The sequence below is a fragment of the Stereum hirsutum genome, assembly GCF_000264905.1.
Source record: "Stereum hirsutum FP-91666 SS1 unplaced genomic scaffold STEHIscaffold_6, whole genome shotgun sequence".
Taxonomy (NCBI): domain Eukaryota; kingdom Fungi; phylum Basidiomycota; class Agaricomycetes; order Russulales; family Stereaceae; genus Stereum; species Stereum hirsutum.
In genome coordinates, this window is record NW_006763136.1 from 788579 (window position 1) to 811642 (window position 23064).

The 23064-nt window shown below is 52.4% G+C and overlaps 4 protein-coding genes across 4 annotated transcripts; 1 reads left to right on the plus strand and 3 right to left on the minus strand.

Annotated features, from left to right (window-relative positions):
• Positions 1–5482: 5482 nt before the first annotated feature.
• Positions 5483–7112, plus strand: STEHIDRAFT_78083 (Clavaminate synthase-like protein). The gene is made up of 5 exons (XM_007303218.1): positions 5483–5796; positions 5891–6254; positions 6332–6403; positions 6479–6793; positions 6861–7112. Exons 1-5 carry the CDS (start codon positions 5531–5533, stop codon positions 6927–6929), a joined length of 1086 nt encoding a protein of 361 aa, XP_007303280.1. The 5' UTR covers positions 5483–5530; the 3' UTR covers positions 6930–7112.
• Positions 7113–7183: 71 nt separating this feature from the next.
• Positions 7184–9454, minus strand: STEHIDRAFT_139005 (MFS general substrate transporter; the record flags this gene model as incomplete). Its single annotated transcript, XM_007303452.1, has 8 exons — positions 7184–7530; positions 7598–7800; positions 7870–8449; positions 8506–8843; positions 8914–9014; positions 9071–9129; positions 9182–9354; positions 9418–9454. 8 exons carry the CDS (start codon positions 9452–9454, stop codon positions 7273–7275), a joined length of 1749 nt encoding a protein of 582 aa, XP_007303514.1. The 3' UTR covers positions 7184–7272.
• Positions 9455–10182: 728 nt separating this feature from the next.
• On the minus strand, positions 10183–14408 carry STEHIDRAFT_146708 (MFS general substrate transporter). The gene is made up of 13 exons (XM_007303453.1): positions 14045–14408; positions 13903–13963; positions 13750–13804; positions 13455–13634; positions 13278–13354; positions 13169–13227; positions 13029–13085; positions 12339–12964; positions 12164–12252; positions 11044–12080; positions 10836–10981; positions 10689–10769; positions 10183–10622 (listed from the first exon to the last, which is right to left on the minus strand). Exons 1-10 carry the CDS (start codon positions 14293–14295, stop codon positions 11859–11861), a joined length of 1677 nt encoding a protein of 558 aa, XP_007303515.1. The 5' UTR covers positions 14296–14408; the 3' UTR covers positions 10183–10622; positions 10689–10769; positions 10836–10981; positions 11044–11858.
• Positions 14409–15211: 803 nt separating this feature from the next.
• STEHIDRAFT_146709 (uncharacterized protein) lies at positions 15212–21491 on the minus strand. The gene is made up of 8 exons (XM_007303454.1): positions 20395–21491; positions 19869–20299; positions 18651–18905; positions 17624–18494; positions 17084–17548; positions 16422–17029; positions 15783–16359; positions 15212–15700 (listed from the first exon to the last, which is right to left on the minus strand). Exons 1-8 carry the CDS (start codon positions 21473–21475, stop codon positions 15612–15614), a joined length of 4377 nt encoding a protein of 1458 aa, XP_007303516.1. The 5' UTR covers positions 21476–21491; the 3' UTR covers positions 15212–15611.
• Between the last annotated feature and the right edge of the window lie 1573 nt (positions 21492–23064).

Sequence of the window (23064 nt, forward strand, 5' to 3'; positions counted from 1 at the left end):
GGGGGGGGGGTTGTGAGCTGGGGAAAGGAGAGAGATAAGTGAATGGATGGATTGCATGCATGTATGATACGACGACCACTTTTCCGTTCCCGTTCCCATTCCACCTTGTTCTTGTTCGTTCTTGCTCCCTCATATTGACTGATTTCTTTTTACCCCATCCATCCACCACCGTATCGTTTGATTATTTGATTCGTGTCTCGTTCTTACATCTCCGTTTCCCTGACGTTCTCTTTTCTCTCTCCATTTCTTTCCACTGCTCTTGTCTTACCCTTCTATAACGATACTTCTAATTTCTACTTGATTTCCACCTTCTACTTCACCTTCTACCTTCTACCTCAACCTTCACCTTAAACTCCCTATTCGAACTCCCTATCCATCCTCTGCCCTCTGCCCTCCGTCCTCCATCCTCTGCTCTCCGTCCACCCCCCCTCCTCCTGCCGGCCTCGTTCTCGTTTTTCGCTAGACAGATGCAAACCAAACCAAACCGAATCGAACTGAATTGAACTGAATGAAACCAATGAAAGCAATGTACTCTGTACGGTTTTCTGTTTTGGTGTCTGTCGTTGTCCAGGCGTCCGGGCGTCCATGCGTCCGGGCGGTTATTTGTGTTTTGTGTCCGTTCGTTCGTTTGGTGATCGATTGGTTGGTGGTTAGTTTGGTGAGATGGTTGGTTGGTTGGTTGGTTGGTTGGTTGGTTGGTTAGTTTGGTGAGTTGGTTCGTTTGGTGGTTGGTTGGTGAGATGCAGTAAGGGAGGAAAGTGAAGACTCGTTAAAAAGAGAGGAAAGTTCAAGGAGGAAAGAGCGAGAAAGAGTCAGGTACACCTTTTAGGCTTTAGCTGTCACGTCACGATACAGAGCATTATATCTTGAGGATATCTGTTTAGGTTTTCGGTCCATCGATTTATAGGTAGAGTACAATTGTCTTAAAAACGACCCAAACTACCTCCTGAACTTCTCCTGCACTAAGTATTGAGGCCTTGAGGTGCCACATCTTGACCTACCGACGCCACACCGGCGTCTTCTCTAGTTCCCACGCTTTTCTTAATACGTAGAAGTTGATGCACGGACACGTGAGCGACGCGTCTATCGTTCGAGAATCGAGATTCCGGTTCCGGTTCTGTCTTGTTCCTCAAGTTGTCCGTGTTCGTGTCCGTGTCTGTGTCTGTGTCTTCCGATTCGACTTCGCCGCTGGAGGCTTCTCCTCATCCCCACCGTATCAACAAAGCTAACCCCATCCCGCACCGAAGACCCATGCCTCCGAAACGTAAATCCGCCCCCGCCGCCTCCTCTTCCTCCAATCCAAAGTCCAATCCCAAATCCAAAGCAAATCCACAAAAGAAACCGCGCCTCACCCTCGACGCGTTCTTCTCGCCCAAAGTCCCCGTGTACGCCAATGCTGGTATCAACAGCTTCTCCGGCGGCGGCGGCGGTGAGGACGGGGGCAAGGAGGGTGAGAGGGGAAAGGGGAGGGCGAGGGAGAGGGAGAAGGTGTGCGAGGTGGTGTTGAGCGATGAGCAGAGGGGGGTGTTGAGGATGGTTGTTGAGGAGGAGAGGAGTGTGTTTTTTACGGGGTCGGCGGGTGAGTTCTTGAGTTTTCTTTCTTTTGTTTTGGGACTCTGGATTGCATTTTGGTCGTATGGGTGGGTGTACGATGGGTCTGGACTCTGCACGCCGATTGCGTGCCAACCTAAGTCTTCGATATTCGGAGGATGGCAGGCGGATATTATGTGACATGTAGGCTATTCATGGACGCTCGTCAGTTCGACGACCTTGTGCCATCGTCATTATCGTTCAGCCTCCTTGGATTTGTTCTTCACGAGCCCTATGTGGTCGGTTCATACCGGTCTTGAACAGGGACTTCAATGGCGCAGGCTGTCATCTCAATGTTTCCTGCAAGGAGGCGATAGGCTCAAATGAATGATGGGCTAAGAACTAAACGTGCACGGGCAACAGCTCCGTTATTGTTTCTCGGTGCAGATGCATCATTGGTCGTGCATGGATCCATGACCTTTTCCCCTCTTGTCCCTCTGTCAAGCTCCATTCAAGTCAAACTGTGTGTTTGAAAAGAGACCCGCCCACTCTCCACGTATGTTCGAGCCTAACAATTAGGAGATGGACAGGCCGATTATCGTTATGGATGAAGATCAGTTTGGTCTTGATTTCGCTCCATACTCTGTGTTTGTTTCGAGAGGTGCATGCAAGTTTTCGTGCTATTTAAGCCGGCCGTGTGTCTGGTGTTTGGGTTATTACCCTAGGCCTGCTGAACATCGTACGATGTGTTATATTCTTGTTGATCCCCGAAACGTTGCTGCCTACGAATACACGGGCACACACGGTTCTTAACCTATGAACCGTCATGTACCATTCCAGTGTATCTATAACCCTATTGACACGACCGCCACTGACCTCCATTTTTCGCCCTGCGTTGATTATAGGGACCGGGAAATCCCTCCTCCTCCGTGCCATAATCACAGCACTCCGGAAAAAACACGCAAAGAAGAATGGCGCTGTTTCTGTTACAGCAAGTACGGGCATGGCCGCTTCGAACATTGGAGGTAAGCTACTTACACTTTGAATCCATCATCCACTCTTTCCTCACTCCTGCTCCTTCTTACTCCTGCTCCCCATGGTCCTTCCGCCCTGCTGATACGACGACGACGATAGGCATGACGATCCACTCCTGGGGCGCGATCTCGCCCATGGTCGAAGATGTGGAGAAACTCATAAGAGACATCAGGACCGCGAGACCGGCGTTGCAGCGGTGGAGGGAGACGAAAGTTTTGGTGATTGACGAAAGTGAGTCGTTTGTGCCACCGACCAGTGTCGCCGTTGCTCCATCGGGAAGAGAACTGTGCGAGAATGCTGACTTTTGTTGGGCGTGAGCTTGTAGTTTCGATGGTCGACGGGCACCTTTTTGAGCGGATGTGCAGACTCGCGGAAAGACTGAGAAAAGCGACGGACAAGCCATTTGGCGGTATCCAGGTTCGTCCGTCCGAATCCGTGGTGGACTCCCTCCTTCGAATAGATTTATGACTAGAGTTGTTCGTTTGTTTGTAGCTTGTCGTGACGGGCGATTTCTTCCAGCTTCCGCCTGTCACGAAGGGGAACGAAGTCCCGTTCTTTGCGTTTGAATGTGAGGCGTGGAAGAAGTGTATACAGAAGACCGTGATGCTGAACAAGGTATTCAGGCAGAAGGATAACCGTGCGTCTCTATCGATTTCTCACCCGTCCGCTCGACGGTTGCTGACGATGGCGGCATTTAGAATTTGTGGATCTATTGAATGAACTAAGACATGGGAATATATCTCCCAAGACGACGGCTGCGTTCCGTGCGCTTTCGAGGCCGTTACCTACAACTTCGCCATCGCCATCACCTTCCTCATCACCATCATCTTCTACCTCTTCATCCACATCTACGACTCCCTCTACCACATCTTCCCTCTCCCTCGCCGCCTCCACCTCCTCCTCTACAACCCCCTCTTCGTCCTCCCCGTCCATTCCCAACACCCAACCCATCTCGACCTCCTCGACCTCCATCCCACTACCCCTCCCCCTTCCAACCGAACTCTTCCCCCTCCGCCGCGAAGTCGAAACCGCCAACACCACCCGTCTCTCCTCCCTCCCATCCGCACCCCACATCTACACCTCCCGCGACTCCGGCTCCGCCGCGCCCGAACGCCGCAAGAAAGTCTTAGAGGGGATGATCGTGCCGGAGAAAGTGATATTGAAGGTCGGGGCGCAGGTCATGCTTTGTAGGAATGTGGAAGAGGGGAGGGGGTTGGTCAATGGTGCTGTGGGGAGGGTTGTGGGTTTTTTCAGGAGCGTGACGGGGGCCGGGAAGAAGGAAGAGGGGGTGGTTAGGGATTTGTATGTTGGGGAGGATGGGGAGGTTTGTTGGGTTGGGGAGTGGGAGAGGGTGAAGGAGAATGTGAAGCCGGAGAGTGGGAGGGGGAAGTCGAAGGTAGAGGTGGACGTGGACGTGAAGGGCGAGAAGCCGGAGAGCACGACGAGCGCGAGTGCGAGTGCGAAGGGAAAAACGAAGGAAAAGATATCGGACGAATTGTACCCTCTTGTCGAGTTCTCGACGCAACAGGGAAGGGTGACGGGTCTGGTGACGAGAGATGAGTTCAGAGTGGAGGATAACGAGGGGAATGTGCTCGCGAGACGTGTTCAGGTACGTTGGCAACCTCTCGTTCTTCTCATACTGGAGTGCAATGATGGATTGACGGGTAACTCGGTTTGGATCGAAGATCCCGCTGATTTTGGCCTGGGCGATTTCGATACATAAGAGCCAGGGACAGACGATTCAGAGAGTGAAGATCGACCTGGGTAGGGTGTTCGAGAAGGGTGTGTTTCTTTTCCATTCATGTCATCCGACTGAGTGTCAGTCAAAATAATGGGCGACTGGGCAATATAGGTCAAAGCTATGTAGCGCTCTCGAGAGCTGCATCCATGGAAGGCCTTCAGGTGCTAAGGTTCGATCCTAACCGAGTACGTTACGCCTGTTCCCTTAGGCATCGTGGAGTATGACGATTGGAACTGACTGGCCTCTGTTTCTAGGTCAAAGCACACCCCAAAGTTATCGAATGGAGCAAGACGCTCACGACTCTAAGCTGACCTTAAATATTGAACACACTCTCGAGATATATTTAGCTGTTGGTCGCACTCGTAAAGACTCGGACGACGAGGTTTAATCGCATTGGTGTAAGATGACCGGTGTCGTCCACTGATTTATAACATTTATCTATATCCCGTAGCATCTGCACGTTTTGAATGTAGCCGTAGCCGTACATTGAAGAGTACCCGTCGCGGGTCCCGGGGGCCCTCAGTTCAGTCTTTTTTTCTGCGTCACTTCTTTAGGGTGGCCCGGTTCCCCAATCTTTGGACTTCAGCGTCAAACTATTCTAAGCGGAGTTCCAACGTCATGGTATAACTCGAGTCATCATCATGACGCGCAATGCAGGTGACTTTGGGCCGATGGGAACCGCTGAGCATGTTGATTTAGGATGGAGTATCAAACACGCAAAGAGGTATTTCCACACGCTGAATGGAACTACTGTTGCATAACAATACTGACGCAGATCCTTGTTCTCTAGCAGCCTCTCAGACCGCTAGTTTGTCTACGCTCATTCATAAGCCCGATTGATTTGGTACAACCTAGGCCCACTTTCTCATACTCTCATCATATGCCCTCCACATAACCTCAAGGATGAGCTCTTGTGGGGAATAGAAGACGAAGATAGTACTTGCCGACTTATCATGTGTTATGCCTCTGGGTCTTACGATGGCCCACTGCGTTACCGAACTCAATCGCGAGACCCGACTGCTGTTTCTCATGATGGAGGCGTTAACCTTGGCCCTTTTCATTCTCACAATCAGCTTCTTCGGCCTGGATCTACGGTGTTATTACACCACCCTCCCCACCCATGGGCCTCATAAATAACCACCATCACCACTGACAGCATCAGAGCTCTCAGAATCACCCCCAGCCACAGCTTTTCTTGTTGCTTGTCAAAACAGATTCTACGGAATGCCTGCACTCAGTTACCCAGCTTTTCCAGACGACGTGCCCACGGTCCCACTCTTGGTCATCGACTACGAGCTCGTCAAAGCCAAAGACGAGAATGAGATCAACAGACTCTGGGAAGCGGCGACGAAGCTTGGTTTCTGGTACTTAAAGAACCACGGTGTAGATGACGAGGTGAACGAGATGTTCGAGATGGGCAAGGAGACGATGAGTTTGCCGCTGGAGGAGAAGATGAAGTATGAGCAAGGGGATGAGGGAAGTTCATTCGGGTGCGTGGTGTTTTCGACTTCATCTCAGGAAATTGCTTGATGATTGAGATGTGGACACATGCTGATGGATCCTTTGGTGCGAACTGTGATGCAGGTATAAATATGCCGGTGCAAACGCCACGGATGGTACAGGTGCCCCCGATCTCGTTGAATTCATCAACGTTTCCAAAGACGATGCGCTAGCCTATCCGACGCCGGTGCATCGCACGTACCCATCCACCGTCAACGCGCGTATGGAGTCCACTATCCAGCCATTTGTTCGCAAGTCCGTGGAAGTGAACCTTACGTTGATTGAGACGCTGAATGATAAGCTCGGACTGCTAAAGGGTGAGCTGGCCAAGAGACATAGGTTGAAGGACCCGAGCGGGAGCGAATCGAGATGTATCAAAAGCCCGAAGAATCAGGAGATGTCGGCTGAGAAGGCTGCAATTGGGGCGCATACTGATTTCGGGTCGATGGTAAGTCATTGCGAGACCGCCCGGCGACAGCATTAAAATTTCGTTGACGTTACCGACGCTTACGATAATCCATGTAGTCGTTCTTGCATAATAGACTCGGCGGGCTTCAAGTCTTGCCTCCCGGTTCAGATGGATGGAAGTTCGTCAGGGTAAGTTAACCTTCTCTTCTTCGCTCGAACCTGCCGTCATCTGAACCCACAATGGAAACGCATTCCACCGAACAGCCAATTCCCGGCCACGCAATCTGCAATCTGGGAGATGCGATGGCAATATTCAGCGGAGGGATCCTGCGCTCCAACCTACACCGCGTTGTTCCCCCACCGAAATCACAGTCCGCGTACGACCGTTGGTCCCTCGTCTTCTTCACTCGTCCTGCGAACTCTGCTATCTTATCCGCGTTGAAAGACGAGAGCGAGATGATCAGAGAGGCAGTGGAAAATGCGAATGAGAGAGGGGAGAAGGGGAAGTATGAGACGGGGGTCACGAGTGGGGAGTGGTTTGCTCGTCGAATCAAATACCAGAGGATTAAAAACAGAACGGTGAGTAGTACCGAGCGCTAGAGTCAAAATCTCCTAGTTGGAACTGATTGTTGACTCTAAATAATAGGGCCCGGAAACGTGGAGAGCTAGTCGAGGGACAGAGCATAAGGATGACACCGTCAACGTTGGTGCTTGACTGCCGTCGTTTAGCGATTCGTGGGTCTCTGTGTCGCTGTACGATATTGTTTGAGCTGCAGACGTCTGTAAGTTTGCTGTCAGTTTACCGACTTCAATGGGATTACTGTCTTGCACTTCTCCGAAGCTGCCAAGACCTCACCGCTGTGGTAGACAAGGTTGCGTCTTATAATGCTACTAATATAAAGGGTACACTGCTTTTGACTCTCTGGAAAATCCAGGGCAATCTGTTGTCAACATTGAAAGAGCACGCTAGGGAATTACAAATGAATACAGCGAGGGCTCAGCAACCACCGAACCATGTTGTCCAGATCGAGCATTGAACAGAGTAAGAAAGGTGACGATCATACAAGTCGGCCTTCGGAAAGGGACTCGGGATCGATCTCGCGAGCCACAGGTCTCCACTCATTACGGTCGTCCACAGTACCAGGCGCGGTGGAGTCGGGATGCGTTCGAGGAACCGTCTCAATGTCAGATCCGAGCTTCTCCATCGCGGCGCGTTCTTCACCAGGCATGATCTTGCGACTCTGAGCGTCCTCAGTCGTAGCCTTGGCGTAAGGAGATTTCTGACGGATACGGTAGCCGTACTTCATAAGAACAAACTGGATGCAGTAGTGATATTGTCAGTCCTGCGGCAGAAAGTACAGATGAGAGCAAGAGTAAACGCACCGGCAGTGGGATCATGACAACTCCAATCAGAGCGCAAAGTGTCCCCGCCCATTGGTAGTGCAGGTTTTGGAACATCTGGCGGCCGTACAATGGGAAAGAAGCGGCAAGCATGTTACGAACGAAACCCTGCGCGGAGATGGCGGACGAGGCGTATTCGCCATACGCATCCGCGAGGTAGTTCTGGACTGCGTCGAAGATGAGGTCTGAGACGCATAGCATCCGAGGTCAGTAAGCCCACTGCAAATGTATATCGAAAACGTGAAAGAACTTACAGATAGAAAATACCATGGGGCACAACGCGAGAGTTGGCACAATCCAATGCACTTCGCGGAACTGCGTCCAAGAGAACCAGAACAACGACACCGGCAAGAGAACCGCCCCAACTCTACTCCACGCAAGTCTAGCCTCCGGAACCGGTACACCTCCATTTCTCTTCGTCGCTCTGTCGTACACCCTATTCTGATGAATCGAGGCCGCGAACGCAAAGAAACACCCGAGGATGGAAGAGATATACGGCAGTCCAGCATTTCCCTGACTCCATCCATGGTTGCCTTGGTAGGTGAGCGGGATGACAGAGAAAAACAGGAAGATAATAGCCCATGCGAAAGCCAACCAGAGAGAAAACGCAAGGACGACTGGTTCGCGGATAAGGAGGATGAAAGCGCGAGTGGTCGATGCGTAGAGGAGTGCGCCTATGGATGGTTTGGCAAGTTCTGATGGTGCGCGGTATCGGTTGTCGCCTGTGTCGCGACGAAGTTTCTGAGCATGTTTCTCAAGAATACGAGCTCCGCGGGTCTCATCCAGGAGGAAGAAAGCAACGACGAAAAGGCAACCGTTGGCGATGAGTTGAACCTATAACTGGATGTTAGATAATGTGCACAATGCTCGGGTATAGAAGGTAAACGGACCCATTCGATCCACCTCCAACCTGCGTACTGATTAATATAGCCGGAGTATAGGGGAGCGGCGACCGTTCCGAGGACGGCGGTCAGACTGAACAATGCCACCGGCAAACCTCGCTCTTCCGTGGACCAGATATCCGTCTGTGTACCAGGAACGATCGTCGTACCCGCAGCGCCTGAGCATCCAGACAGGAAACGCGCTACGATGATTGTTTGGATGTTATGTCCAGTGGCGAGAGGTATGAACCATATTGTGAAGAGAAGGTAGGAGCCGATATAGATAGGTCTACGGCCGATAAATTCGGAGAGTGGCCCAAGGAACATGGGAACGACGGCAAATGCGGCTGAGGAAAACGATGGTTGGTTCCGATGTTAAAGACCGTTGAAGTGTGATTCGTGACAAACGGGACGTACCATTGAAGACGAACAGCCCAACTTGGCCGACTTCATTGGACACACCGAATTCCCCGGTCATAGATGTTATACCAGAAGAGTACCCAGCAGTAGCAAGACCGCTGGAAAATATGATGATTAAGACCGGACGAATCTAAAAGGACTAGAAGGTTCATACATGAAGAGACAGACTAGGCAAAGCATGACGGTATTCTGCCATTTCTTCCGCCTCGTCCACTAAGGATGACTCGGTCAGCACATAACATGGAGGTGGAACAGAAACACACACATTCATGGGGTTCGTGGGATCATTTGGTTCAAAAGTGACTAGAATGACGTCCTCTTTACCATTGCTTGAACCGGCATATCGTGGGACTAGAGAGGTTCCAGAATGTGACGAGGGGGTCGGATTCCGGCTTGTATTCTCGATGTGGTCTTCTCCACCAAGTGCTTTGCCATGAACTACAGATCAGGTTTATAGTCAGCACCATAGCCATTCCTTGACAGTGAATAATGAATACTTACTATGACGAGCACCTCCTGAATCCCGCACTGCGTTCATTTGCAACGATGCAAATGGCAGTCACTCGAGAGGGGAGCTTCCGTTGATTAGAGAAGCGAGTGTGTCTGCTATCTTTTACAAGCACAAGGTAGCGCGTGGAGAATAGAGTGGAGAGTGGGGAAATATGAAGATAATTTGTAGAGTCGGGCTGATTTATATAGTACGTGTACAGCTGAGGGATGTTTCACTCGGAGCGGAATGAGTGAACACTCCGCTGTCCTCTAGGCGCGATCAGCCAGTTGGGTAACACCTCTGAGAGCACAGAACGCATCGCGAAAGCAAGACTGTAAGACTGAATGACACTGTAGTAGATAAACATTGGTCCCGGGGATGGTGGATGTCGATCGGCGGCGCTCGGATTAGTATCTTGGACGGGCCCGGGGGCCCAGTAAACAGACGCCCCGCTCCTTGTAAGAGAGCCGAAGAGGATTTATATGTACTGTATCACTGAGAAAAACCCAACCAAGTCACAAATACAGCCCTCAGATACCAGTAGGATTGTCGAAGTCGACGAGAGCGGTGAGGAGATAGGAGGAGATTCAACAACAACATTTGTTGACCGTTCCCACGAAGCGCATGCGGCGGTGGCAAAGCAGAAATAACCGTTCAAAGAGGGCTTACTTTATGTTCCCAAGGTCGATAGGGTCTCATACTTTTCTACTCAAGCGGCGATTCATTCCTCCAACTGGTAAATAAAACATGTAAATGCATAGAAAATCTAAAATAAAGGGGGAGCCACGTCCGGGCAGATATACAGTACAGTCCAAGGCTTCTCTGAATCTCGTATCATCTAACAAAGTCTCATACGACCAATCATGCTCTGCTCTGCATCAAATACGACTGCGAAAACCCACTTCCTTTCTCCGACGCAGGGCCATCCTCAACGCCACACCATTCCTTCGCATCCACGGCCAACAGAGAAAGGCCGACCAACCACTCCACGGTAATCTGAAGGACATAGAACTCGGCCTTGCGGCCATTAGAGCCTGCATCCGAGGGTGGGTTGAAAGCTTGAGCGAGCCGGTAGGCAGGGACTATGATGAGAACGAGAGAGGTGATGGAGAGCCAGAGGGAGGTGCGTCGGGGAAGGCGCGCTTCTGTGACGAGGCGGGCGTTGTAGAGGCAGAGGACTGCAACCACGATGAGAACGATGATGGTAGACACTTTTCTGGAGGATGATAAGGGGAAGTACATGAGCATTATATGGCGGACGTCAAAAGGGTTCGGAACTGACTTGTATGTCTGAACGGTCTGGGCTGTGGTAGAGTCTGATAAGCTCTTGGAGTACTCGACCCCGGATACGATCCCAAGAATACTATGACAATGTTAAACATAAGTTCACTTGACAGAGAAAGTGTACGTTGGAGGTGAGAATGCGTACATGGCGACCAGCAAGGCAAGCTCCATCAAGCGGGTGACCCGTTTCTTCTGACTATTGCCTTCATACGCGTCCCCGCGAAGGTCGTGAAATATAGTAAGCTTGACGAGTGTATTGGCTAATATCAGATACCCGATACTGAGCAAAACCTGTGAATCATTCGAACGGCATAAGCAAAGAAGACAGCACGCAGAGCATGGGGATAACATACCTGCTCAGCGATCAGCAATCCCTCGCTGAAGATCGCCGTTCCATTAAGAGCGTGTGTAATATTCTCTGCTCCGATGGCTCTGATGATCATTGTCGCCACCCTGATGACCTCGAATGCTTGGAGCCGGAGAAACGCTAGGAAGATGCGGCGAGGTCGTCGATAGTTCACGACCATACGCCACAAGCAGAGACACGTCGTGATGACATAGAGAATAGTGAAGATAATCGAGGGCGCAAGATCTTGAGAGACTGACGGCAGACCGCCAGAAAGTGAGTTTAGGGTGATGGTGCTCCCAAGTGCTGACCCGGTCGACATGCTTCAGGCTGAGTTGGTCGAAGAGCTCAAAAGAAATTTTAGTGGAGGTGTTGCGAGCATCCTTCCGACTGCTGCAGCAGTATTTATACCCATAACGCAGTTGAGCCAAAATCAGTACAAAGCTCGCCGGCGCTGGTGTCGGAGGCGTGCTCTGCGATGTGCTCGACGTTGTGCCCACGTCGCCAAAAACGTTGGACACGGAGTTTGAGGCTATGCACGGCAATGGCCGGATGGCACCGCCTCTGGAGTTGCGCCACCTCTTGGACTGCATCGTATCGTCGCATGGACGGACATGGACTTGTCTTCACAGTCTGAGGTGCAGACACGTGTGCCAAGAGACGGGTCTCGAGGAACGGGGCAGTGTCGTAACAAAAAATATGAGAATGATAAAACCGAAGACTGACTCGGAAAGAAACCCCGAGTTTTGAGCTCCAGCTGTAAGTAATTGAAGATGGGCAGAAACTAAATCAGTAGCCCAAGCCGAAAGTACTTCACCGCGATCATGATCCACTAGACTTGGTACTGGACTCGCGCAATGCCAAACGTGTCCTTCGTCTCTCCCGCCACACAGGGCCCCACCTCATCTCCACATAAAGCAAGGGACACACCGCGATACACAGACCAGCGAGCAGAACGTGCGTCCATCCGGGCTTGAGAGCGTCCAGGATCATGTTGATAACTGACATGACGGCCGCACCGAGGAAACAGCGGACGATGTTGTTCTGTATGTAAGAGGGTTTTGGCCGAACGTTAGGAGTGGAAGAGTAAGGTTATAGGTGTGAATAATAGTAAGAGACAGGCTCACACATGCGGTTATTGAGGATCCTTGCGTGGGGACGAGGTCGATGAGGAGGGTGGAAGTAGTGTTCATGATCGCATTGAACAGGTATCCCACTAAATTCGCGCCAGCCAGACGTGATTAGCAACGTCACAAGACATACCCAAGGCGGAAAGAAAACAAGGATACGGCCGCGACTCACGAAGGAACTGAAGGATCAACGGCCCCGCAATCGACACCTTCGCCTGCACACACCATCCATACCCGAGCGTGACAGCGATGAAGAAGAACGAATAGAGCGGCATCGTCCTCAACCTCGCCTTCTCGATCGGAAAATCATCTCGAATATCTCCTTCCTCATCACTGTCCATCCCCTTCTCCTCTATATCACCACGTTCCACTCTCCTCGCCTCCCTCAGTTTTTCGATTTTGTCCTTGACCCTCCTATAATCCCAATCCAACATCCTCCCCGTACCCACCGAACTCAAAAGCATCCCTCCCCCGACACTCAAATAACAAAGCCCAATCTCGGTCTGACTCAACCACGGATATGCGCTCTCAAACAGCGTAGAGATAGACGCGTTGATGCTCATACAGACCGCGTAGAATATGCCCGTGAAGACGAGAAGCGTGAGGACGTCGGGGTAGGTCAGGAGGACGAAGGGGTTGGAGAGTGGTTTGTGGGCTCTGGACGGTGGGTTGTTTGAGTTGAGTGCGCGCAGAGCTCGGCGTTGAGTCCTGCCAATGAAGGGGATGAGGGCTTTGTTGAGCCGGGGTGGGGGGATGCTTCCGTCGCCGACGAGGGCTCGAAGGGTTTCTGGGAGAAAGCTTGGGTCGATCGCAGGGTGTTCGTCAGTTTATTCTGGTGTGAACGGGTATACATGCAACGCACAGAAGGAGCGTTACTCCACAAACGGCCGACAGGATACAAAGAAACCAGAAGATAGACCTAAGAGACAAGGTCATTTGGAAGATTTGACCTTACTTAGCACACCAACTTACACCTTCCAGACAGGATCACGTTTAGCTTACCTCCAGCCAAAAGCATCCGACAGTGCCCCACCAACCACCGGTCCAATAGCCGGTCCAATCTACTAAGAGATTGAATACCCCTCTTCACACGAAGAAACACGTCACTTACCATGGGCCCTATATTGAAGAAGCCGAAGAAGCTGCCTCGTTCCGCAGGGACCGCAATATCCGCAACGACACCTGCGCCTGTTAATACGATGCATTGTGGGTGTGCGTACCAACGTCCGTCAGCATTTCATACCCTACATTCAGAACGACGAAGAAAATCTGCAAGCGCATAACTTACCAAGCGCAATCGTACTCGCCGACCCCGCCGCCTGTATACATCTCAGCACAAGAAGCAGCCAATAATCCGAAGTCGGGACGAGCGCGAGACCGACGCAGGAGAGGGTGAGGACGATCATGCAAGCGAGGAAGATCGGTCTTCGGCCGATGCGGTCTGCGATTGTGGCCCAGAACATGGGCGCTTTGAAACGAAGCGAGTTGACATTGTCGGTGAGGTGAATGGGCAGGCGTTGGATGTTAGTGGGGATCACTTCTGGCGGAGAAGGAAGGGGATGTAACGGGGATGATGGGCTTACAGATGCCTTGGAGGATCATGTAGACTGTCACGGTCAAGTTGATGAGTTCAGTCGACTGGAGGAGTTCAAATGTCGTGCAACGGTGACCGAAATGCGATGAGTACGAGATGTCACGCGACCAGGATGATACGCTGAGACAGCGCGAAAGCCCACCTTGTGAAAATCAGCAACGAGGACAGGAATTGCTGGGAAATAGATGTTGGCCGTGAAAGGACTATAGGTTCATAAAAAGAATCAGTGTTATGTTTTGCATGGTCGTCTGCGTGGAAGTGAAATAACAGAGTTAGGTACGTACCTTAAGAGCCCCGCAAAAGCGATAGTCACGACGATGAACCACTTCTCTCTCCTCGTGAAGACGCTATATGCAGTCTGAGATGGTCGCTCTTTCTCGTTCTGCTTCTCCACTGGCCCAGCTCCAACGTTAACGTTATTCGTCGACTTGGGGTCTTCCTCCGTCCGCTTCAAGTCACCGTCATTCAATCGATTCAACTGAGTAGTTTCTGCGAGTTGTGGTGTGGCGCTACTACTAGGACTCGGAGTCGTCATGCGGGGAGAGTCAGGACTAGATCTCGGCCCTGTCAAATTCGAGTCGTCGCGTTTATGTTCGTGTTCGTCACGGTGTTCGTCAAGAGTAGGAGTGTGGGATGTCGCAGTTCGAGCACCGAGACGTCAAGTTTTAACGATCCAGAAGCCGTCTGAGTCAGACCCAAAAGACCGAAGAAAAAGTTTAGCGGCAAGCAAGCGGTGAGTGCCAATGACCTCGAGCCTGCGCGAGTCACTGCGTCAAGTGTCAGAATACGTATGAGACATGTCCTGGAGACCGTCCTCATGATACGATTAGATTACAGCCCTGGACTCATGGTTCAATTTGCTGAGAAAGAAAACAAGAAAAAATGTGTGAGTTATTTGCGAGAGCCGAAGAGCCGTTGGGCCGTCGGAGGGAAGTCGGATTTGGATTCGAATTCGGACGCATTTCAGTGGTTGAAGTGGTTTGGACTCCGATTTAAAATATAACCTGAAGGGCTCCGTAGATAACAACCATGGAGACCAGGACGAGTTAGTATCTGTGAGCAGGAAGAGAGAATAGAACAGGACGCTGAGATTTTACATAGCAGATATTGGATGGAAGCTGGCCAAAATTCGAATTTGAGGCGGTGCAGCCACCGAGCTGAGTTTGAACAACAACGTTGTGGCGGTGGCGACACACCTTCCAAAAGCATGCAACATCGCAAGGACTCGAGCAATCAAAGGTCCATGAGCGTGCATCGTGCATCGCTATGAGACCTTAGCTTCAAGCTTCCTTAGACTGAGCCGGGCACGCGAGGGAGTCGTCCATTTCAAGTTTCATGCAACTTGTGGAAGGAGACAACCTTCAAAATGGGTATAAATACCGGATCCAGATATCCAGAGCGCAAACGAATATTATGGTATAGATTCCGTATTCTACTAATCAGAAAGAGAAGGGACCTTGATGTGACTGTGTGCTAGGAAATCCAGGTGTTGGAGTGAGTGAGCGGAAGAAGATGAGTGGACTCGGAATGAAGTAAGAGATGGATATAAATATGGATTGATGTATATGTCTGTATGTGTGTGGGTGTGTGCATGCTGTCTGAATGGTGAAAAGTCTCCAAGCACCAGCGAGCAACGTAGATGATACAAACGGCCTTATCATGAAGCAGATAGATGAATCGATGAAAGAGAAAGACTCGGATGATGTAGATGTATACAATGCAACGCAAATTCGGAAGAGCACGGAATGCGACGGAGAAGAAAAAATACAGAAATTCAAGGACTGCGTCGACTTTCTTCTATCTTTCTTGAGTATCGCGCCAAGAGATGGACTCTCTACCTACCTACCTACCTCACGCATCCCGGATATCGATCTGCACGAACAGCGTCGAGAACAGATACTGCGAAAGTTGCGAATCATGCAACGGCAAATGTCGGAACCCTATATCAAGCAGCATCAGCATCGTCAACGACCCTTCCCCCCAAAAACTGTAAACCAAAGAAGAAAAAAAGCAAAAACTCACCCTCCCTCAAACTCCCCAAACTAACCCCATAAACCGCCAAAGGCTCCTTATCCTCGTCCGCGCCCTCCTGCCTAACCGCAAACCTAACAAACACCAGCTCCCTCATATCCCCCACACAATCAAACGGCAAGCTCAGCGCCTCCTCCCAGACCGGATTGAACCCGTTGTTCTTCACGACGCTCGTCCGGTACGTCACCGTGCGCGCCGTCGACGTCGACGGCACCGAGGCGTATTTCGTGCTGCCCGAGGCGGAGGTGGAGGAGATGGCGGCGGTGGAGGTGCGTGTGGTCGTTGTGCTCGTTCCTGGAGTTAATTTGGACGAGGAGGAGGTGGAGGTGGAGGTGGTGGGAGGAGGGGTGGATTCGGATGTGGCGCCCTTTGAGGCGTGAGATGTCGGTCCGCCCGCGGGCGTGAAGGTGGGCGTCGTCGCTCCGGTGCCGGTGTTGGGAATAAAAGGTGACTGGGTCCAGTCGGGTACGTGGACGGAGACTTCGACGTAGGGATCGATGATGGACTTGTTCATGATCTCGTGGCCGTCGCCGTCCTTCGGTCTAGGGAGCTGCTGAGCCGAGATGATCTATGAAGACGTCGGCCGTTAGAAGAGGAAGAAAGGAAGAAAGGAGATGAACGTGAACATACGGTGATATCGAGGAAGTGCTTCGTGCGTTTCGCGAGGAGCTCCTTGTCGGTCGTCCTCAGCGCAAGCGGCTTGAGGACATATCCCGACCTCCCATTCCTCTGAAACATACAATGATTGATCATATACCCCAGATCACAAGTCTGCCAATTAATAGCGACCAACTGACAGCCCGCACTCCAATACCTATGCGGCTCATAATTGCTCGAACTGACCCTCATCCCCTTCGGATACACCCTAACGAGATGCGTCCGATTATGCTTAATCAGATCGCTCATCCCGCTCCCCTGCTTGAACATCTTGTTCGCCGTGTTCTCAGAGAGCGAGAAGACGTGCTCGGGCGCGTATTGTTCCTTCTTGTTCAGGCCGCGGCATTTGACGCCGACGGTGTAGACGAGGAGGGAGAGCAGAGAGAGCGACATCCGCGGCTTTTCTTTGCCGTTGGAAGACTGTTTGGAGTGTTTGGAGAGTTGGGACTGAGAGGAGGTGGAGCTGGCGGAGGAGCGGCGGCGGTGGAAGGCGTGCGATTGGGAAGGAGGGGAGGACGTAGAGGATTTGTTACGGTGGTGAGTGAGTATATTCCTCGCTTTATGGAACTCTTGCTTCAGCTCTACAGTTATCCGTCAGATTCAACTGAAATATAAAGAGGCAAAAAAAAACGCACCAGAAACAAACTCCCCATCCGTCGACGAACTCGCCTCCGTCGAAGTCGACTCCTCCTCCACCTCCACCGCCTCTCCTGTCCCTCCTGCTCCTGCTCCTGCTCCTGCTCCTGCTCCCATCCCAATCGCACCCGCCGGCGCCCCAGCCGCCACATACAAATTCTTCGCCTTCAACATCACCTTCCCCCTCAATCCCTCCGGACTCGGCAACACCTCGATCTTCCTCCGTCCCTCCACCGGCTCCCTGACCAAACTGTCTCCAAACACCTCGAGCATGATGTCCACCATCGTCTCCTGCTGCTGCAACCCGCAGTGCACTTCCGCGCTGATGATGATGGGGTAGGGAGAGACGACGAAGGCGTATTTGGCGATGGCGAGGCAGGCGTCGCGCAGGGAGACTTTGGAGGTTAGGGTTTTGCCGTGGTAGACTACGGGGCCTGTTGTGGGGTCGCCGTCGTAGATGTCCACTGTTTGACGAAGATTAGGTCGGTCAAGCTCTCTGGACCGTAAGCATCAGGAAATAAAATTAAGAACAGGCTTACGTTCAACGCTCCGACAACTATGCAACAACGCCCTAATATACCCCTCGATCGTACTATCCCCCACGAGCTGATGTCCCACCAAATACGTATTATGCGACGAAGAGATATAATACTCTGACAGCGGCCGGGACATGTCGTGGTACACGCCCAGGTTCTGGTCGACAAAGGCAGCGTTGTCGGTGGAGAGGAGGAAGGAGGTGAAGCCTTCGGGGGACATGATTAGGGAGTCTACGTCGATGGGGGGTGCTGGAGTGGGAGAAGGTGGGGCGGGAGCTGGGGTGGGTGGCTGAGACGAGGCAGCGGGAGCGGGAGTGGGAGCGGTAGATGGAGATGGTGTAACGGGGGAGGTGGAGGTGGAGGGAGTGGCAGAGGCAGAGGCGGGGGCCGTCGAAGCGCTGGCGTTGGTCTGAGCTGCTCCAGAAACCTGTCCCGCTCCCAACGCAGGGCCAGGTCTCACACTCCCCTCCGGTTCCTTCCCCTTCCCCTTTCCTTTCTCCCCACTATCCGACTCCTTCGCCTTCCCTTTCTCGGCATTCTTTGCCCCTGCCCCTGTCGCACTCCCATTCATCACAGCCTCGCCATTCGTATCCCCAGTTTGCTTCGTCGGGTTAGCCGGCGCAGGCGCAGAGAGGGGATTCGTCGATGTGGCGTTGGCGTCGGTAGACCCAGAGGAAGGAGCAGCAGCGGAAGGAGCAGAGGCAGAAGCAGAAGCAGGGGAAATAGTCGAGGAAGCGTTGGCCGGAGTGGTCGAAGTCGGGGTCGAAGTCACAGGAGCGGGAGCGGGAGCAGGAGCAGTCGAGGCGGTCGAATTCGGGGGAGCAGACGCGTATTTCGCAAATACGACTTTGAGCTCTTCGTCGCTCAGGTCGGACTAAATGCAAGGGGAAAAAAATGAGTAACCCAAAGGCGCGTTTTCAGTTTCAGTTTCAGTTTCAGTTTCGGTTTCGGTTCCGATAGGGACAGGAACATGACAAGAAATCGGTGGGATGGCGGACATGAAAGCATATTAGAAGCGAATCAAACGCACCTTCTGACAAACCCTCATAAACCGCTCAAACACAACAAAATCAAACACCGCTCCCTCCCCTTCCTTTCCTCCTGCTCCTCCTCCTACTCCCACTCCTGCTCCGGAATGCGAATGGTGTTGATGCCGCTCATGCGAAAACCCCCGCGCACAAAGTTTCTTATAAAGCCTATCGAGCTCCGGGCGCGTCTTGAGGAGTTTCACGAAGCGTTGGAAGTTGGCAAAGTCGAGATAGCCGGCGTTGGAGACGTCTGCTTGCTGTTGGGGGGTGGGCGGGGGCGGGGTCGAGGTCGAGGATGCCGATGTGAGCGGAGTCGTATGGGTTTGAAGTTGCGGGAGCGGGGGAGGGGTTGTTGAGCGGGGGATCAGGATTAGAAGTTGGGTCGGAGACGGAGTTCGAGTTTGATTTCGACGAGATTTGCGAAGACGGCGGGCGAGATCCGTGCACAGGCAGAGAAGAAGAAGAAGAGTCGGTCAGCCCAACGCTCCCATTTCCGATCCCATGCGAAACATTAGACAAGAACGAGGCAGGAAAAGAAAGGGCCGGAATCGGAGGACGTATACTCTGTGCGTCAGCACCAGAACCCGCATCGGTAGAGGCGGAGGCAGAAGCGTCATAATACCCCGAAGACGGCAAGATATCGTCTAAATGCGGAAGATCAGGGAGATGGGGCATATGAGGGAGGTGCGGGAGATGAGGATGCGGGATGTGGGAGAGTAGAGGCATGGGTGGCGCTGAAAGGAGTGAGATGGTGCGAAAGGCAGAAGGTGGGAGTCAAAAGGCAGAAGGTAAAAGGCGTAGGGTGAAGGGGAGAGTCTAAGAACAGAATATATGCTATGAATGGCAGTGGCCTCGTGCATAAACATGGTCATGAGCATGCATACAATGAGCGGGCATCGATGGACTGCACTGCTGGAGCGAGCTGCCTCTGTGGCACCACACTCGGTTGATCGAGGTCATGCTTAACCGCACACGGCAAATCGAAGAAAAGAAAGAAGAGAGAATGGGAGTCGCCTAGTGCATGCTCATGAGCATGCATACAACGAGCAGGCATCGATGGACTGCACGTAGCGTTGAAGCGGAGGTGCCACACTGAGGTTCAGGGACCTGATCGACGTCATGCGCGCACGCAAGCATGCACGTCCAAACGAGAGCCGGATCGAGGAAAGCAGAAACGAAAGAGAACAAGAGAAAGAAATCGAGAAAGAGAAGAAGCTGACCTGAAACCTCCTCAACAAATCGTCCTTACTCGGATTAATATTCAACCTCTTACACAACATCTCCACATCCTCAAACCTCAACCTCTGATCCGCCTCTCCTCCTCCTACTGTTCCACCCCCCCACGTCCCCCCCTCCCCCATCCCCTCCGCCCCCCTCCAAACCTGCCTCTCCCACACCTGTTCCCTCAAATCCCCATTCCCCAACCCACTCATCAACTCCCTCCTCACGCCCAACAGCCTGCGCAAAGTGACGTCCCACATCCCAAAGACCTCGCGCGTGGGCGCGATGACGTGCCACGTCTTGTATTTGCCTTCGAGGACGTAGATGATCGTTAACCAGCGGGATTCGTAGGCGGAGGAGAAGTTGAATTGGGAGAGGTAGTAGCGGGCTTCGGAGCCTGAGCGGAGTTCTTTGATTGTTTCGATTGGGACTGTTTGGGTGTGTGCACAATGACAGATGAGCTTCAGATCCAGGAGGGCAGGAAGGATGGATGGATGGGATGAGAGGAGGAGGATGAATACACACTGATCCGATGCTTCTTACTCTCCCATATGATCTGTCCCTGGTCAGGATCGAGACGAAAGACGACGCGCTGTTGTTTCTTAGCGGACACTTTCGTCATTGGGGTGCCCTGCTGCAGGAGCTGGGGGACTGTGAAATCGGCCATGGACGGTTTCTGGTCTGCTGGTGGTGGTTGTGGGGTCGCCATCGTCGACGTTGTTAGTGTTGTCGTTGAGGAGGATGGTGGTGGTGGTGGTGATAGTGAGGACGAAGACGAGGGGTCGTGTGCGGACAAAGGTACAGACACGGGTTCGCCTTGTGTTGATACAGGAACCGAAGAAATGGGCCTCTGCTGTGGAGATGATGATGATGATGCAATCCGAGGCCTAACCGTCTCCGTACTCGCGTTCGACAACGACCGCCTCACGTTGACGCGTCCCAAAGGCTGCGACGGACTGTTCTGCGCTGCGTATGCGTTCCGGACGGAGAAAGTGATGATGGAGCCCACGAGGCTCGCACGCGTCCCTCTTCCTCTTCCTCCTGCCCTTCCCCCTCCTTCTCTTCCTCCTCCTTCTCTTCCTGCCGTTTCTACTCCTTCACCACTAACCCCCACGTCACTCATCGCCCTCGCATGTCGTCCCTTCGGCTCACCAGTCTCAGTGATAGTCCCAATACTAGTGCTACTACTGTTACTGTTTCCGGTCCCAGTCCCGGGGAATCGAGGTACGGATACGGATGCGGATACGGTCTTGAGTTTGCGCCGTAGAGACGCGAGCGTGCGCAGTGCGGACGAGTCTGATTTAGAGCGGGAGGGTACTGGTGAGGGAGCGGGCGCTGATGCTGATGGTGTGGACGTGGATGTGGACGACGTTTCGAGGTTGGGGACGGAGGACGAGGACATTGAGGTGGCCGCTGACATTGACGTGGACGTGGACGTGGACGCAGACGGCGTGAAGTACGTCTCAGGCGCGAGGGCAGCGTTGAGCCGGCCTCGCGAGTTGAGCACGTTCTCCGCTCGACGGAGTGAATGCGATCGGTGGATGGGCACTCCGTTGTCGCTTGGGGGTGCCAGTGTCGTTGTTGTTGGTGGTGGTGGGGAGCTCATTGTTGTTCGTGTTCGTGTATGTGTATATATGTTGAGGATGAGATAGATGGGTGCAAGGTGAAGTTGAGGGGATGAGGATAAGCTTCGCACCAATCAACCGACGGGCGAACGGAGCTTCAATGGGTAGGATAGGATTATATAGAGTAGAGTAGTTATAAGTAATGCATGATGGATAATGTAAGCGCTGCTGAGCGGTGAGTCCGTTGCTGTACGAACACGTTCGTATTGCAGACGCTCATCATCTGTACACTACGCTAACTGTAAGTACCCTATCATCGCTCTTCACGAATCACGAACTCGAAGCTCTTTGATTCTGGAGGACACGAGTTCTCTGCACGTCTACGGCGATCGTTCTAGTATATTTGAAGCTTTTCTGCATAAACAGGTTGTCTCTTCCTCGAGTTCTTGGCATCAACCGAACATATGTCTTGTGTTGCCGTCGTGCCGTCTGGTTTGGCCTCCATACACGAGTAGACAGGGGCTTCAACTTCTCCGCGATGCTGTGTCTCTGTCTCTTCTCCTCGTTCCGTCCATAGCCCCTCGGTCTGTCCACCAATCGTCCACGACTCCACGTACTGACGCGCACGGCTTTCACATCCTTATTATTATAATAGACGCTCGTTCGAAATCTCCCTCGTCCAGGCTCCTCGTTCCCGCCCCGTCTAAGTGCTCGATTGACTCCTCAGCGCAGAATCGGTCGAGGCCGTCATCTCAGTCATCAACATCATCTTGGGCGCGCTCAAGCCCGGATGGACGCACGTTCTGCTCGCCGGTCTGTGCATCGCGGTGTGTCCCCTGCTTTATGTGGAGATGAGATGGGGACCCGTGTGGCGGGAGAGACGCCGGAGGAGACGTTTGACGTTGCGCGAGTCCGGTACTAAGTCTAGTGGATCATGATTGCGGTGGATTACTTTTGACTTTGCTAATGATTTAGTTTTCTTCCTACTCAGTCATAGCTGTGAGCCTGCCAGTGTTCAAATCGAAGTTCTCGAGTTCTTTGCGGGTCGGTCTGCAGCTCTAATCACTCCGATTTATCGATTCCGACACTGCTCCGTTCTTCGAGACCCATTTTTTGGTTCATGGGTATATTATCACCACGTCTGCAGTTCTGACTGGGAAGACGAGTCCATATGTGTGTGCGGTGATATGATGCAGTCCAGGAGGTGGCGCAGCCTCCTAAAGGCGGTGCCACCCGGCAACTGCCGTGTCTCAAAGATCGTGTCCGGCGGTTTTGGTAGTGTTGCCGCCGCTCGGTTTGGCTTCACTTGGCTCGGCTTTCCCACGAAGCCACCTTTTTTATGAACTGAGCCGAGCAGAGCCACTTCACCTTCAAGCCATCCCGAGCCGAGCGGCGGCTTGGGCTTGGCTCGGCTTGAAACTCGCTCAAGCCGTCTTCAGCCCGTATCTACTTATTGCGACGGAGGACGCGCCCTAGGACACTGAAAAAAATACTTATAATTCCACAGACTGTCACAGGCATGTAGCGGACAGTCAACGAGACTCACAAGGAGCGTTTCGAAGGGGAAATAGGCACTGCAGGTAGGATCTCCGGCTGTCTAAGGAGATTCTAGATCTGAGGTATCATTTAC